General features: G+C 40.5%; 1 protein-coding gene and 1 long non-coding RNA gene across 2 annotated transcripts; both read right to left on the bottom strand.

The window, feature by feature from the left end:
• Window positions 1–404: 404 nt before the first annotated feature.
• On the bottom strand, window positions 405–13,924 carry LOC126380253 (uncharacterized). The gene is given in 18 exon segments (XM_050029531.1): window positions 405–666; window positions 1,005–1,221; window positions 1,947–2,131; window positions 2,190–2,193; window positions 2,295–2,409; window positions 2,871–2,937; window positions 3,358–3,540; window positions 4,088–4,161; window positions 4,621–4,746; window positions 5,866–5,973; window positions 6,851–6,960; window positions 9,716–9,824; window positions 11,002–11,056; window positions 11,646–11,794; window positions 12,380–12,453; window positions 12,895–13,012; window positions 13,282–13,362; window positions 13,897–13,924. Coding segments are annotated over 18 exon segments (1,929 nt in total). The 3' UTR covers window positions 405–540.
• Window positions 3,525–4,636, bottom strand: LOC126380544 (uncharacterized). Its single transcript, XR_007568490.1, has 3 exons — window positions 4,621–4,636; window positions 4,088–4,161; window positions 3,525–3,540 (listed from the first exon to the last, which is right to left on the bottom strand). It is a non-coding gene; the product is annotated as an uncharacterized LOC126380544 (long non-coding RNA).
• Window positions 13,925–14,986: the final 1,062 nt, after the last annotated feature.

Here is a 14,986-nt window from a genome sequence, read left to right as displayed (position 1 = left end):
TAAAGTACTTAAATATATAATAAAATGCGCATACTACGTTGTGCGAAGTCTGTTACGCGGATGTATGTTATGAAGATTATATAAAGGGACACCACGATAACATTATCACCAACTAAATAAAACATCGGCGAATTGTATTGAAAACTCTTTATATTATGCAGAATCGTTCGAGAACTCTTGCTACGAGTATCAAATAAGATTCGTCACATGTACAATTTGTGGTCGACGTAACAATTAGCATGATAAAAACACAAGAGCCAGACGTGTAGTAATGATTAATAAATTTTAGATACCCTTTATATATAATTAGTAAAAACTATTGGAAAGTCACAGAACTAAGCACTAGACTATGTTCCTTAGCAAGGTACAATTAAGTTTAGAAAATAGATGTGGAGGTGGTGCGATGATGGGGTAGACGGGGCGGGGGTGCGCCGGGCGATGCTTGTGGGCCCGGGTGGTGTGCCCCTGAGGAGCGGTCGGGCCCGCGCCCGCGCGCCTCGGCCGGGTGCCACACGGAATTTAGTCTTCGAACGAGCGGCGCTACTGCGGCGCGTCCCCCACGTTCAGCTTCAGGGTAGAGTATCGGTACGCGTCCTCCGCTGTTGACGCCGACGCGCGCAGCGGCGTCTGCTCCGGCTCCGGGCCTGGCCTGTACTCTTGCACCACCTGACCGACCAAGTGAACTATTAGCACATAAGCAGCACCGATAGCGTCAAGGGGCTGAATGCGACAACAGTGTCGCGTCGCGCCTGTGATTCTATAAAAATCCTATGCTTCAACGGCAAATCTACTCAACCTGTATCCCCTCACTGATGTCTAAGTCTCCCCTACCTTTCACACTATTCATTCCGGTCCTGTGCACTACTCAATCCTTCAACTTTCCTAATTCACAATGTCATCTGAACTTCTGGCTAATATCTGCCTCGATCTCGCATACCATTGCGTAACCGCCTTGGTCCATCAACTTTAACTGTTACGAGAAAGAAAATGCTGATAACACTGACCCTACGAATGTGATCTTCGCGGACAGCCAGTTCCCGCGCGAGCTCATCTTTACGCCGCTCCAGCTCAGGATCATAGCCTTCTTTCAGTCGCTTGTCCACCTGCTCGTATTCGCGGTACAGGCTCGCGTATTCAGCCAGACTTTGCTTCGCTTCCTGGTTGTTTATACGCCCCTTCGACCAACCACCAGCATCGAAGTCATCTCGCGTCGCAAGACTGCTTGAAACGATACATACAATACCATATTAACGATAGAAGAAATTGTACTTATGTAATAAACCTGGTAAATACTAGAAAAACTAGTCTAAAGTAAGCTAGGGCTAGTACTTATATAAACTATAACTCTTGTTGAAAAGTGTCTGTCAGTGCGTCCATTTCGGAGCGAATTTTTACGGTTCGTCGGCCTGCTTCGATTCGGCTTAACATGTTTCGGGACAGAGAGAGACAATACGCCAAAATTACTCTTAAACTGAGAAATGTACAATGTGTTGTACATTGTTTTTCTACAGTTTTTCCTCTATACATTTTTCATTCGTCCCGTAAACTTTACGATGTTATACTCGTCATGCTACCATATTTTGTTTGTTCTCTTTGACGGTGTACACAGCGTTCTTTAATAAAAATGAAGATTCAAAGTGTAACTATGTTACCTACTAAATAAATATATTTTTCGATTCAATTTGAATTTGAACTTAAATTCAAATTCGCTTTTTACGCTCGTCTCTAGATGCTCGTCTCTGAACGTAACAAGAAGACGGACAGTTTTGCACAAGTCGATAAAATCCTAAATGTGTTTTTCTGGGTTTGTTCATAAGTCACGCAAAAACAACTGGATTTAATATATCATACTTTGCTGTTTTATGTATCAGAACCTTGATATATATCTGCTGTAGGAGTCATTACCCTATTTTGTCGCTGGGAACAGCTTGTAGAATACGACTCACTTGTACATTGAGGTGTAGAAATAGTGCGGGCGACTGATGGCTCGCAGGAAGCGTGACACGAGTCCGTCGCTCTCGCGGTACAGACTCAAGAACCGATTATACGACATGTACTTGTACGAAGGCAGTCGCAACAGCCGCCGGCCCAGTCGGATGGCGTTGATCTCGCGGTTGTCCAGCGATGGCCGCTGGAATGAACAAAAGATCACAAGTATGTTTTCAATATAGGATCGTTATTTCCCACGCGGCACTTTGGACGCGTTTTCGTAACGATTTGTTTGAATCGTACGTACGGTCACGAGTACTGTATATGTATACACTTTGAAACCATGTCACATTAACTTTTTTGACAAATTAAATCGTGTCTCATTAAATATCAAATATGATAGTGCGACAGGGTTCTAAAGTTTAAGTATTTAGGTACTTACCACGTTCTTTGTTTCGTAAGTGGGAATATGTCCCAATCCTGTAACAGAAAAAAAAAATGTAAAGGCAACAAAATTACGTCTGATGGTAACGCTACCTTACAAAAATAGCAGTAAAATAACGTGATTTAGGTGCTCTAACCTTTTACAGAAGCCTGTCTAAAACACCCGAAACTTTTTATTGGGTGACGACTCAAAAATAACCTCAAAAATAAATTACAAAACGGTGATCTAAAAATAGAAGTCAAACATTTTCTTTCACGTCATCCTTTACGGTCCTGTGCAAGTCTCATCCATTGCTTTCCGGCATTACCAGTCCTCTCTCCACTTAAGCCTAGCGATTCGTATACCTACATCTTCGACTTTAGTGCGTTGCCGAATTTCGACGTTTGGTTTACGATCTACCAGGTGGATGCCTAACATGACGCGCTCCATAGCCTGTTGTTAAGTACCTATCACATTATAGTTTATAAACAGGTTAAGAAGAAAAAGAAAGACTAACCCATGTGATATGCAATAGTTAGAGGTATACCAGATAACGGCTGCTGTATTTTGAGTCCATTCAAAACCTAAAAAAGAATACAACTTTACTATGCAATGTATTAAGTATGTGCGATTGAAAGTTTATGTAATTGACAACAGGTTGGGTAAGGTTTACTTCGCCATTATTGTTTGTAGATACTTTAGATGTTAATTGGGTTGTGAACACCTTACTACTTGGCCACGCTCACGACGACAATGGATGGTCAGAGGTACAAGATGATCTACTTAAGTAGAATAGTCGAGCCAACTGTGTTAGTGAAAACTTGGCTTGCTTTACTTAGTTGTACGTAACAGATATAGGATTTAGGACCCAATAGCCCGAATTACGAGTTCAGAACTTTCTATATTTCGATATAAAATGATTCGAGAAAAGATAGGTAGTCCGCCCTTGCGCTTTGCTTTGCGCCAGATTTGCGTCAAGAGTCAATTTAGAAATTCATGCTCACCTGCTGAATATTAACGCCGATGTTGTGTGAGGGCGCGGTGCTCTTACTGATGATGAAGGGGATGTTGGTGTGGTTGGCATGGCCGGGTGAGTAGCGGGTGCCGGCCTGTTTCATCTGCGAGGCCACCGTCGGCAGCTCGTACCGGCGGCTGCGGTACTTCACCCGACGCGACTGCCGCCGTTCCTAGTACACACCCACCATTAAACTCGGGTGACACGACAGACATCCGCGAGGAATCCGCCCGTAGCCCAGCTGTACTTGTTGACTGATACTGGGAGTTCAGCAATTCGGGAGCGACAAGTCATTCATTGGATATGGGTATAGAGTAACTAAATACGTCCTGCGAAAGAGGGTCCCTGGAGAGCCAGTGGAGAGCATTTATACTGATGCGACACACTGTCTCTAGATGACACTGATTTCCATACGTAAGTTTATACTGTAAGCGATATTTGCCTGAAGAGTCGGCTTCTCTTCACCAACTCGAACTAATATTGTATCTCCCTAATGTTATCCCTTTAACAGGTACGTCGGCGACTGCATATCAGATCTTCCATACCCGAGAAAGGAAAACCAGCCCAATATCTACAGGTAAACTCACATAAATCTGAAACTGAATTTGCGAGAATGTGGGATTTCTTTATTTAAATTATTTTGTATTTCATTCGTCCTGGCTAGGCCTTTAGGTACCGCTCCTGTTATAAGTGAGACTAAATAATTTTAAATGCCGTACCTTATCTTTCGTTTCATTTAACGCATCGTCCTCCTCTAGGTCTACGCTCTGGTCGTACATATTTATCTCACGAGCTGAAATAACATACTTATGTATACGGATATTGTGGAAATTGGGGGAAAACACCAATTTAGACAATTTTCTGAAGAAACATAGCTAAACACAAAAACTTATTCAAGTAAGTACTTTTATTAGGTATATGTTTTCATTGTTTGGTTTTTCCTTGTTATGGGTACTTTCAATAAAGAATATGCTTATATTATATACTTACCTACTAATTTAAATAAATAACCAAAACTCAAATAAATAAATAGGTAAGTAATAAGTATATTTATACGAATCACTACCTAACTTCGTGAGTGAGCTACGAACTGAGTGGTTGGTTCATAACCATCAGAAAAGACTCGCCTGCTATGATGAACTGAGTTGAGAAGTCGAATCTTACTTCTACTAAGGTAGTTTGTAGTAAATGTTACTGTCTGGGTATTATCTATCTGAAGTGAACGCGGACCTACACCGGAGACTATTCCTACCTTTGTTCCCCTTTTCGGAGACATTATTATGACGTTTGTTCAAGTCACCAGATTGAACGGAGTGGACAGAGCGATTCTTGTTAAACAGTTCCACGACAGGGCGCTCTTCGTGCTGCACTGGAGCCACTGTTAACACAATAAATTTAACACATACTGTCATACATTGATGCAAACATTTATATACGGAACATACAGCAGTACCGGGAACTTTGCCGGCGGCCGAGAGCCGTGCCGCTCCGGCGGATTTCTGTACGAGTCCTTACATAATATAACATTACTCCTGTGTCCCCGAAGGGGTAGACAGAACTGTATAGAATATACACCCACTTGTCGCCCGTTATGACAAAGTTACAAAAAATAAGAGGCGAGCCTATTGCCTTTAACCGGGCCCAAATCCTAGAAACCGCATGAAACATGAATTCAAATTCAAAAGTCGAATTCTTTGGTTCAGATCCGAAATTGGGCTAACATAATACAACGCAAATACAACGTACCGCCCCAATAACGCTTCCAGTACCACATACATGCATTCATACATGCGATCACGTCTATCTCACGTTCGGGTAAGCAGAGACCACAGAATTCTACTTACTACGATCCTGTCTGACAAACCACTTGTATGTAACTATAATAAAACAAAACCTGAAAACACTGATAACTATTCCGGTGACCCGTGGCTACAAAACTGCAATTGTGAAAACATGAACACTACTTTTTAGCGCCACCTAGCGGTAGAATAAGTAATGTATTATTTCACACATCACATGTTGTGAAGAACCCAACTAGTATCTACAGAGCGGTAGAGCAGTAAGCCGGCTGAGCACTGCGCAGCGTAGCGCCAAAAAAGAAACACTTAAATAGATAGATGGCGTTGTACAAAATTTCGTACAATGTTTTTTATACGCACGTTAGTAATGTTCCGTTGTTCCCGAGAATGTCCTGAGAGTGGGAATGTTCCCGTTGTAAAAAATCCGTATTAGTAAGGACACTGGCTGCTTTTCTTTTTCAAATTGTTTTTTCTTGTGCTATGGTCATATCTACGTAAATATTAGGTAACGAAGCTCTTTTTACATAAGTTTTGCGCCTTTTTACTGCCGGGAACGTTCCTAAAGTGGGAAAATTTCCAGGAACGGCACATGACTGTGCACGTTGTTAGGAAGCAGATGAAAATTCGGTCAAATATTATTGCAAATTAAGGAAAGGCTGGTTGTAACTATACATGTTGGTAGGTACTATAATGTTTACCTGCTTGTTGTTTCGGCGCGTTCGTCGCGCGACGGCGGTTGATGACTGGCGCCGCTAACGTACGAGACACGTTCACGTTGTGCGCTGGCTCCGCGATACTGTTACTCACTATCAATTAACAATAATATATATATATATATATATATATATATATATAATCATCATTAGCCCATTGACTTCCCCACTGCTGGGGCACGGGCCTTCCCTATGGATGGATAGGAGATCGGGCCTTAAACCATCACGTGGGCCCAGTGCGGATTAATGGTTATTAACGACTGCTAATGCAGCCGGGACCAACGGCTTAACTTAACGTGCCTTCCGAAGTACGGAGGAGCTCGAGATGAAAACTTTTTTTTGTGGGCACCCATCCTATGACCGGCCTTTGCGAAAGTTGCTTAATATATATCGAGCTCCTCCGTGCTCCATATAATGCTGAAATCCCACAGGATACCTTCGAATCGTAAACCCCGACCGGATGTTTAGTTAAGTACCTACATTCATAACTCACGCCTATTTCCCACCGGGGTAAGCAGAGACTATAGAATTCCATTTACTTGTTAGTTATGTACCTATATATAAATACTATCGCAGAGCAAATAAAGACGAATTTAAAAAAATCATCAATATAAAAGTTGAGTTATTAATTTATCTTAAATGCAGTTTTCTCTAACACAGTTGGCTCTACAATTATAGACGGCTATACGGCTCACCAGCCATCACGTTTGTTTAACAGAAATCTCGGTGACCTTGTGGGTACTTAGTGCATCTTGCGATGGATGTACAGATAGACAGAGGACTAACCCGATTGGGGTATATATAGCCGTGAGCGTGAGAGTTCTGCTAATCATAACTAGGTGGCCTTATCTGTTCTGTGGTAAGTAGTGGTTGAAATTCCGTACATAACTGCTTCAATACTTGTACTTAGTAAAGCTGAGATTCTTTTTGCCTTGATTTGTAGGTTTAAAGTAAAAAAATATACTCTTACCATCTTTGAACGGAGTATCCCTGGGCACGTGTCTCCTGTGGTTGACTGGTATGGTTTTCTGCAGCTGTCGCGAGTACCCAACTCGGGGTGGTTTGGTGACTGGCATCGTACTACAAATATACGTAACAGATTAGCATATATACAGATATTGGTGCTAATTCCTGCAGACGCCATCTAATTTTATTTTAAGTTATAAAAAGAAAGAGACGGGTAATCGACAGGCATACAATTTATGGAATACACGTCAATTTTAAGCAGTAATCTAAAACAACAGTCTAACTATTTTACATCGGCCAATAATCCGACAGAATTAACTAGACAGCACGTCAAACGAATTGCATACCAGGGAGATGCTATTTTATTCGCACGGGTTATTCATTCCCTTTAAAATTAACTTGTTGACAATCATCCGTCCCTTTCCTTTTCGGCGGATAAGAAAATGACGGGTACCTATAACTTAAAATAGAATTAGGAGGTGTTTGCAGGAATCGGGGCCATTTACTTGTATATTTGGGATAACAACAGGGCCTAACACGTTGAGAGTCCTGTGATCCACACATGGGTCAATAAGAAACAACTAGGTACGCGCTAAGGGCGGGTGCTCTACTTGGATCTCGTTTACATTCTTATTTACGTTTTTAACAAGGCGTATATAATAACATGTATAGGAAATTGTCGTAATGGGATTTAGTCTATATGAACCGGAAGGTACAAATTGACGTAATATTGACGTAGACTTACAAGGAAGTCAAAACATTTTGTATGGGGAATGTCAACGTGTTAAAATTAAAATTATCTGGATAACTCTTATTGGCCTTTAATTATCCACACCTTACCGAGCTTTCTGTTAGACCAACGTGATAAGTGGTGAGCCGTATCGCCGTCTATAATGGTCGAGCCAACTGTGGTAGAGAACACTGCATTTTATGTTTTATATACTAACTCATTAAGTATAATTTTAGTGTTATTCTTTAATTTAAAGGTGCTGTTGTATCCTAAATATATAATTACAGATATTAAACTCGAGTTGAGTATAAGTAAACTGTATGTATCCGGTTGATTCCTCAATCAACCCTCGTACGTCTGTGCCCAGCAGTGGGATCGTATAGGCTAAATAAGATAAGATAAGATAAGATAAGATCTATTGGGCTACGCCGAAATACACATTGTCAAATCATTCTGTTGCCATGTTTGACCTTTGTCTTCAAATTGCCTTTTAGATAAAGATCCCGCAATGCATACTTTTATTGTCCTTATTTATAGTTCGAGGAACTCGGTAGCGCAGCGGTTAACGCGCTCGGTCTGCGATTGTTGAAGTAAAGCAACTTTCGCAAAGGCCGGTCATAGGATGGGTGCCCACAAAAAAAAGTTTTCATCTCGAGCTCCTCCGTGCTTCGGAAGGCACGTTAAGCCGTTAGTCCCGGCTGCATTAGCAGTCGTTAATAACCATCAATCCGCACTGGGCCGCGTGATGGTTTAAGGCCCGATCTCCCTATCCATCCATAGGGAAGGCGCGTGCCCCAGCAGTGGGGACGTTAATGGGTTGATGATGATGATTTATAGTAATTTGAGGGAAAAAAACCTCTGCAATGCTATTCAACAGCAGGCCTCTTAATGGCTTGAATGTTATTTGCGGCAGTATTTATAAGACACTTGGTACCTCTTCGGGTGTAATAGGAATAAGATGGAGAGCATAATCACCCACTCATCACTCATTCTAGCATCCTGCAGTGTAAATGAGCTACGATTATGGAAGTAAGGATAGACTTTCCAAGCCACGTTCCCGAACAAAAATATAGATGCCGCTGCAGAGCCTTCGTTAAGGCACGCTAAGCCGTTGGTCCCGGGCTACTAGCCCAAACACATCCACCAACATGGAATGGGTTTGGAGTATACTCTATCTATACCCCCCGTTGATTCAGGCCTGTGCCTAACTTTCCAATTTCATGGATTCCAGACATATCTTTTCTTTTTAGGTATTTAATGATGACTTGTTATTATACCCAGGCACAACACATCTTCCAACCATTAATATTCTGATCAAAATAAAGAAAAACAATGTAGATAACGACATACCTCTATTCAAATCTGATCCAAACATGAATTTTTATACATCCCTCTACATTACATTTTTGAATAACTATGAGGAAACCCGAACCCGAGCAATGAGGAGAGGTAATTATCCCGTTGGAGTTATGTAACACACACAAATAAAACAAACAGTCTATATACGTCCCACTGCTGGCACAGGCCTCCCCCCAATCAACCGGAGGGGGTATGGAGCATACTCCACCACGCTGCTCCACTGCAGGTTGGTGGAGGTGTTTTACGGCTAATAGTCGGAACCAACGGCTTAACGTGCCCTCCGAAACACGGAATCATCTTACTTTTTCGGACAATCAGGTGATTCAAGCCTGAAAAGTCCTTACCAAAGGACAGTCTCACAAAGTGATTTCGACAATGTCCCCATCAAGAATCGAACCTGGACCTCCAGATCGTGAGCCTAACGCTCTAACCACTAGACCACGGAGGCTATTATATAACACCATCTATAATTGTTTGGCCTGGAAAAATATTTTTCATCTACGTATTTGATCAAAGACAAGGTATAGTTGTACCGAGATACTATATTTACAAATAATCTAATTTCGCATGATTGTAATTTTGACGTCACTTAATTTTCACCAATAAATCATTTATTATACCTACTATAAGTATATAAAAGCTTTTATTCTATGTACCTATTGTACAATGATCGAACTAATGAATCGAACTAGTGAGAACAAACATTCTCACTAGTTCGACGATCGAACTAATGAATCGAACTAGTGAGAACCAATCGGAAAGTTCCTCAGCGATGCTTACTACTCTTCGACGTGACGAAGATTGTAGTCATGGTCAGAGCTGCCGACGATCTCGTCGTCCCCGCAGGCGACCTCTGCGTTAGCCACCTGCGCTCCCAGACGTACTATACCTGCTCAAACAATTGTACATCAACACTCCAGTCCGCAGTCAAACGTACCTAAGTAAATGGATGACGGCGGGCAACGGAGCGGTGACAGGCGGCACCGACACTTATAATAATAAGAAAATGAATATTTGCTGAAAAGCCTTAAATATGACATGCTTATACGAGCCAGCAACAGACTCCGGCTTATCGAGGGTTGCGGCTAGTAGACGCAGCGAATGCTATCCACGAGTGTAGAAGTCGTACGGCTATTGGTTAAAGCCTTCGCTTCACTTCGCACCACTTCGCTGCACGTCAATTAGGCGGGAGCAGACGGACCATGTCGGGATTTACGTATAATATCACATCCGTATCCCCATCGGGGTGGACAGATAGAGCCACAAGGCACCTATAAGACAACCTGAAGTTCGATCCAAAACGTCGTACGGTGTCAAATTAATAGTCCATCACTAAAGTGGATTGTTATTATACTGATTTCTATACACCTCTGCCTATACCCTTCGGGGATACAGGCGTAATGCCATGATGTGTTGATATCTATTCAACTGCGTTCACTAAAACTTGCTATAATTCATACGAGTTCGCAAATGCAAACGCAACGCAACATTTCATCCGTTTTCCACGGAAGGAGATAGGTATTTTTTCTATATTGTCTGTTCTGAATTTTTATAAGTACTTACTTATTATAATAATGACGTACCTACCTTGACAATGGTTATTATTGTTGTTAAAACTAGCTTGAGTACAACAATGAGGGATAGGAGGGATATAATTTATAACGGAAAATAAATTGTAATAAATGAAAACTTAGTTAATGATATTCTTTTTACGAAACAACAAGCGTTTCGGATTCATAATTAAAGTTCAGAAATAAGAAGTCATAAATAAATGAGATTGACTTTAGATCATCTTTCCAGTTTATACATTGTTTAAGGTTTGCGTAAACCTTAAACAATGTATAAATTATTATCATAATTAAAACATATAATACCGGGTTCTTACCGCGTTCAACAGGGCTATGCGACTCCCGATATATCAACACTGTTGTGCCAAACATATCTGTCTAGCCTCTTTCTTTGCCGCTTGTTCTACATTTGATGTCGAAATTATTAACGCGGTAAGAACCCGGTATTATGTGTTTTAATTATCTTTCCAGTTGTGTAGCAAAAATAAATCAACTTACTGTCACCATCGGCACGGGCTCGGCGAGGTCTTGGTTTAGACAGCGTATTTTGTTCCTGAAATAACACGTAAGAATAATCTAAAGCTAAAGGAGTATCTATTTTTAAGTTTTACAATTTTATTATTTTTAAGTGTTTGTAGCTTTTGAAAAAATAAACTAGTTATCGTAATTGTCAGAAGGACCTCTGGCTGTTGGTTGGTTTGCCCACGGAATAGAAGAAAGTGGTTTAAAAGGGCCTAACGCGCATTGTAAATGAGAACCGCTGTTACTATTACACTACTACAATCTTCAGTGACCGGCGCGCGTTGGGCAGGAGTGCGCTTTACAGTGTGATGAAAGAAATTGAAGCATCCATATACTTAGTGGATAGAAATAGTATGCACGCACAGCCGGTTGAATTCAAAGCTGCGTAAGTTCCATGCAATATAGAACTTAACTACAGTACGTAAGGATCTTTTGTTTCGATTGCATGTCAGATTTTGTAGGTACCTATTTTGCCACGCGGACGGCAATCTCGACACGTTAGGTGAGTCAGTATGTGGCGTAACACCACACCTAGCAGCCTGGGTTCGACGTCAGGTTAATATAGATGCAGCCCGAACCGCGCCGGTCACCAAGATCTTAGATCAAGTAGTATTATTAACTTCTGGTAACGGAGGCTTCAAGTCCCGCGGGAAGCCGCGCACCTGCCCCAGCATGCGGTGTTGCTCAAGTGTGGCGGGGTCCAGGTAACTGCGGGTGGGGTTCGAAGGCATCTCCAGCCGGCGCATGCGCACCGCCTGCTGCAGTACTTCTAGCAACACCCGCCATATAATTTAGCACTAATTATCTTATTAGCATTATACAGATGTAAATATAAAGTTATCTTTTAATTTGAAAGTAAATTTATTATGGGTGATGACAACGACTCAGTCCTGGGTGAATCAATTAACAAAGGACAAATCTAATGTCGAATTATTAAAAAAAAAACTACTTCCTTCTCTCTCCACACATGAGATCGAAGTGGTACAATCACAGCATTAGTGTTGAGAAAAGGCCGAGACCACTAAGTAAGTAGGTGTTTAGAAACCAATTCTAAATTCAATTTTATGTACTTATCACTAATTTAAAAAAGGAACCCAAAACCTACGGAGTAGCAGCATGGCTACTAAGTAGCTTGATTATTATTTTGCCCTCTGTTAATGTACGTAGTACTATAATTTTACTTATCTATGACATAAAAATACCTACCTGTTAAGATTATTATTTATTCGGATATTCATAATTATTAAATTGATTGTCTGTCAATTCACTAGAAGATAACCCTAATCACCACTAATCTGTACACTAATAAAATTTATAGAATAATTGTGAAATAATTGATTTTACTCATACTCACTTTGTTTCGGCTTCGTACGTACGGTAATTAACGGGATGGTTTCTGGCGGCGGGGGTTCATTAACTCGAGTCATACTAAAATAATCGATAATGTTACCGTTACACTTCAGCACCACTACAAGTAGTAGATAATCGTGATAGCCTCTATAGTCCAGTGGTTGAGCGTTGCTCACGGTCCCGGGTTTGAAACCCGGTGGGGATATACCACATAAATCACTTTGTGGTTCCTTAGTTTCTTCACCTTATTATCAGAAAAAGTAAAATGATTCCGAGCTACGAAAGTCTAACTAGCCTACAGTAGCTCCGGTTGATTAAATGGCGGTCCGTACCCAGTAATGGCACATAACACTCGTCAGAACACACGGGAATACCTAAGCACCCTTAAGAGGATTAACAGCAGCAGTCACACACGCCATTGCCTTCCTTTATCCTTTTCCTTCTATTATGGGACACATTAATGTACAATGATGAGAAAATACTTCTGTAATCATAATTACGGTGTATATTGACAAATACCTTCTTTTCTTTAATTTCCTTTTTCGCTTTAAGCCTTTAACTAAGTCTATCTTTTGTTGTAAGTCATCGCATCGCGCTTCAGCTAATGCGAATTGATCGTCGACTTCAGGTATCGAAGCTAGAATGTATAATGTCAATTATTTAATTGTGGCAAAGTAAGAGATACAAGTCAAAAAATGAATGCGGTCAAAGTCTGACGGAGACCATTTCACTGACATCCAAAAGTCTAAACTCAAGATTTAGATACCCACGAAATAAGGAACTCAGAATTATTGATGTTAAACTGGGCGATCGGTTCCAAAACGCTACTGCTACGCTGCGTTCTAAAACAAAGCAGAGGCTTATCTGCGCAGCATCTTAGGTTGCTATAGCACTAAGTGAACTAACCCCTGATGTCCAATTTCCTTTCGGAGCGCGTTCCTTCTAAGACCACTGCAGCAATACTGCTGGAGCTCCTATGGCGCTTATCTGAAACCATGAGCCTTCTTTATATTGACATCTACTTTTGGTTACGCGAGGTCTAGTTTATAGCGTATCGTGGTGGACACTACCTTCATTTGCCTACATCGTGGTAAGTACACACAACATATTTTCCGTCCGCAAGCAATAGTGAGGTAGCGAAAATAAGTAGATAGTTGCCATGGTTAATTATAGTCACAGTTTTAAAGTAAACTACTACTTGCTGATTACAATGAATAAGCCAACATGAATCGCTGGTGTTGATTTGAAGCATAGCTAGTAGAATAGTTGGCACTCTTGGACCGCCTGCCAGGAACCCTGAGGACTCTAGGTAGTTGCTCACATTCCGCCATTTTGACATCTCATTACTTACACACCCGAAAACTCACTAGGTATTTGTTATTGCAAAACAGTGAAATAAGAATTCGTTGACGCCATCTTTCACATTCCAGTTTCAATCGCATACTTACATGAAAAAGTATTTACAAAGATCACCGATTTAGGTTTGATAACTGATAGATCTAGTCTAGACGAACCACTAACCTTTAGATAACTTTAAACCGTCGCCCATTATACTTAAAATTTTCACATCACACGACTTGGTAGCTTCGTGTTAATTTTTTAATGACGACTGAATAATAAATATAAAAAGGGTTTTAGTAATAAAAGCTCTAAAAAATCATTACGTCAAAGTTAAGTGTCAAAATATTACGAGTGTTCAGAACAAGAAAGCATCACCGTTTACATCAAAATCTATGATGGGAGTTTTTTTGAATAGTTGCGTTCTTTTAAAAATAATAAACCGATCACAAGTTTGTATAACTGTCAATGAGTTTATAGTCTGTAGGTATAGGTATATGGCAATGGTATATCGCATTGTTAAGCACGAAGTTTATTGAGATCACTAATCGTAGCAAACATTGCGAAAAGACGTGTTCTAAAATTATGTAATTTCCCCATACTATTTGAGTAAACAAACATATTTTTGTGGTTATATTGTTACACTATAAACTTTTGCGCAGAGCTTAACTGCAAAATCAGGGACATATTTATTTCCTAAAGACCGGAAAAAGAAAACTTGGAAAAACTTATTTTCAATCAAAACTTGCTTTTTCTGATGGCTTTTCTTTCTCGTAACTCGTCCTTCAGACGGGATGCACTCCACGTTGCTCCACATTTTATAGCAATTTATCACGAATGTTAGCTGGACCAGAATAATTGTTCTCGTTGTTTTATGGGCATGTAAAAATATGTTGTGTACCTAGATACCCGTAGTAAGTAACATATTATTATCAATGTGAATACATAGTATATATATATATATATATATATATATATATATATATCGACCGCCTGCCAGGCGGTCTAAAAAACTAAAAAAATAACATGAATTTTGCGACGGAAAATTCCACTTGATATCAACTCAGAATCATGGCCAGAATCATCCCTCAAAGTTTTCGTTACGATGTCACTAACACCCTGTATATATAGTATTTTTCAAATTGTTACGCAACAAAATATTTAAAGACGGATAAAATTATATTTAGCGCACATGTCCACAGCAACACCGTTGCGCTGCAGCACCGTGTACAGATCCAGAAGTTTGTCAAAGATTGCAGTTGTAAGTTTCTTA

The sequence above is a fragment of the Pectinophora gossypiella genome, chromosome Z, assembly GCF_024362695.1.
Source record: "Pectinophora gossypiella chromosome Z, ilPecGoss1.1, whole genome shotgun sequence".
Lineage (NCBI taxonomy): Eukaryota > Metazoa > Arthropoda > Insecta > Lepidoptera > Gelechiidae > Pectinophora > Pectinophora gossypiella.
This window is presented reverse-complemented; position numbering and strand designations above follow the sequence as displayed.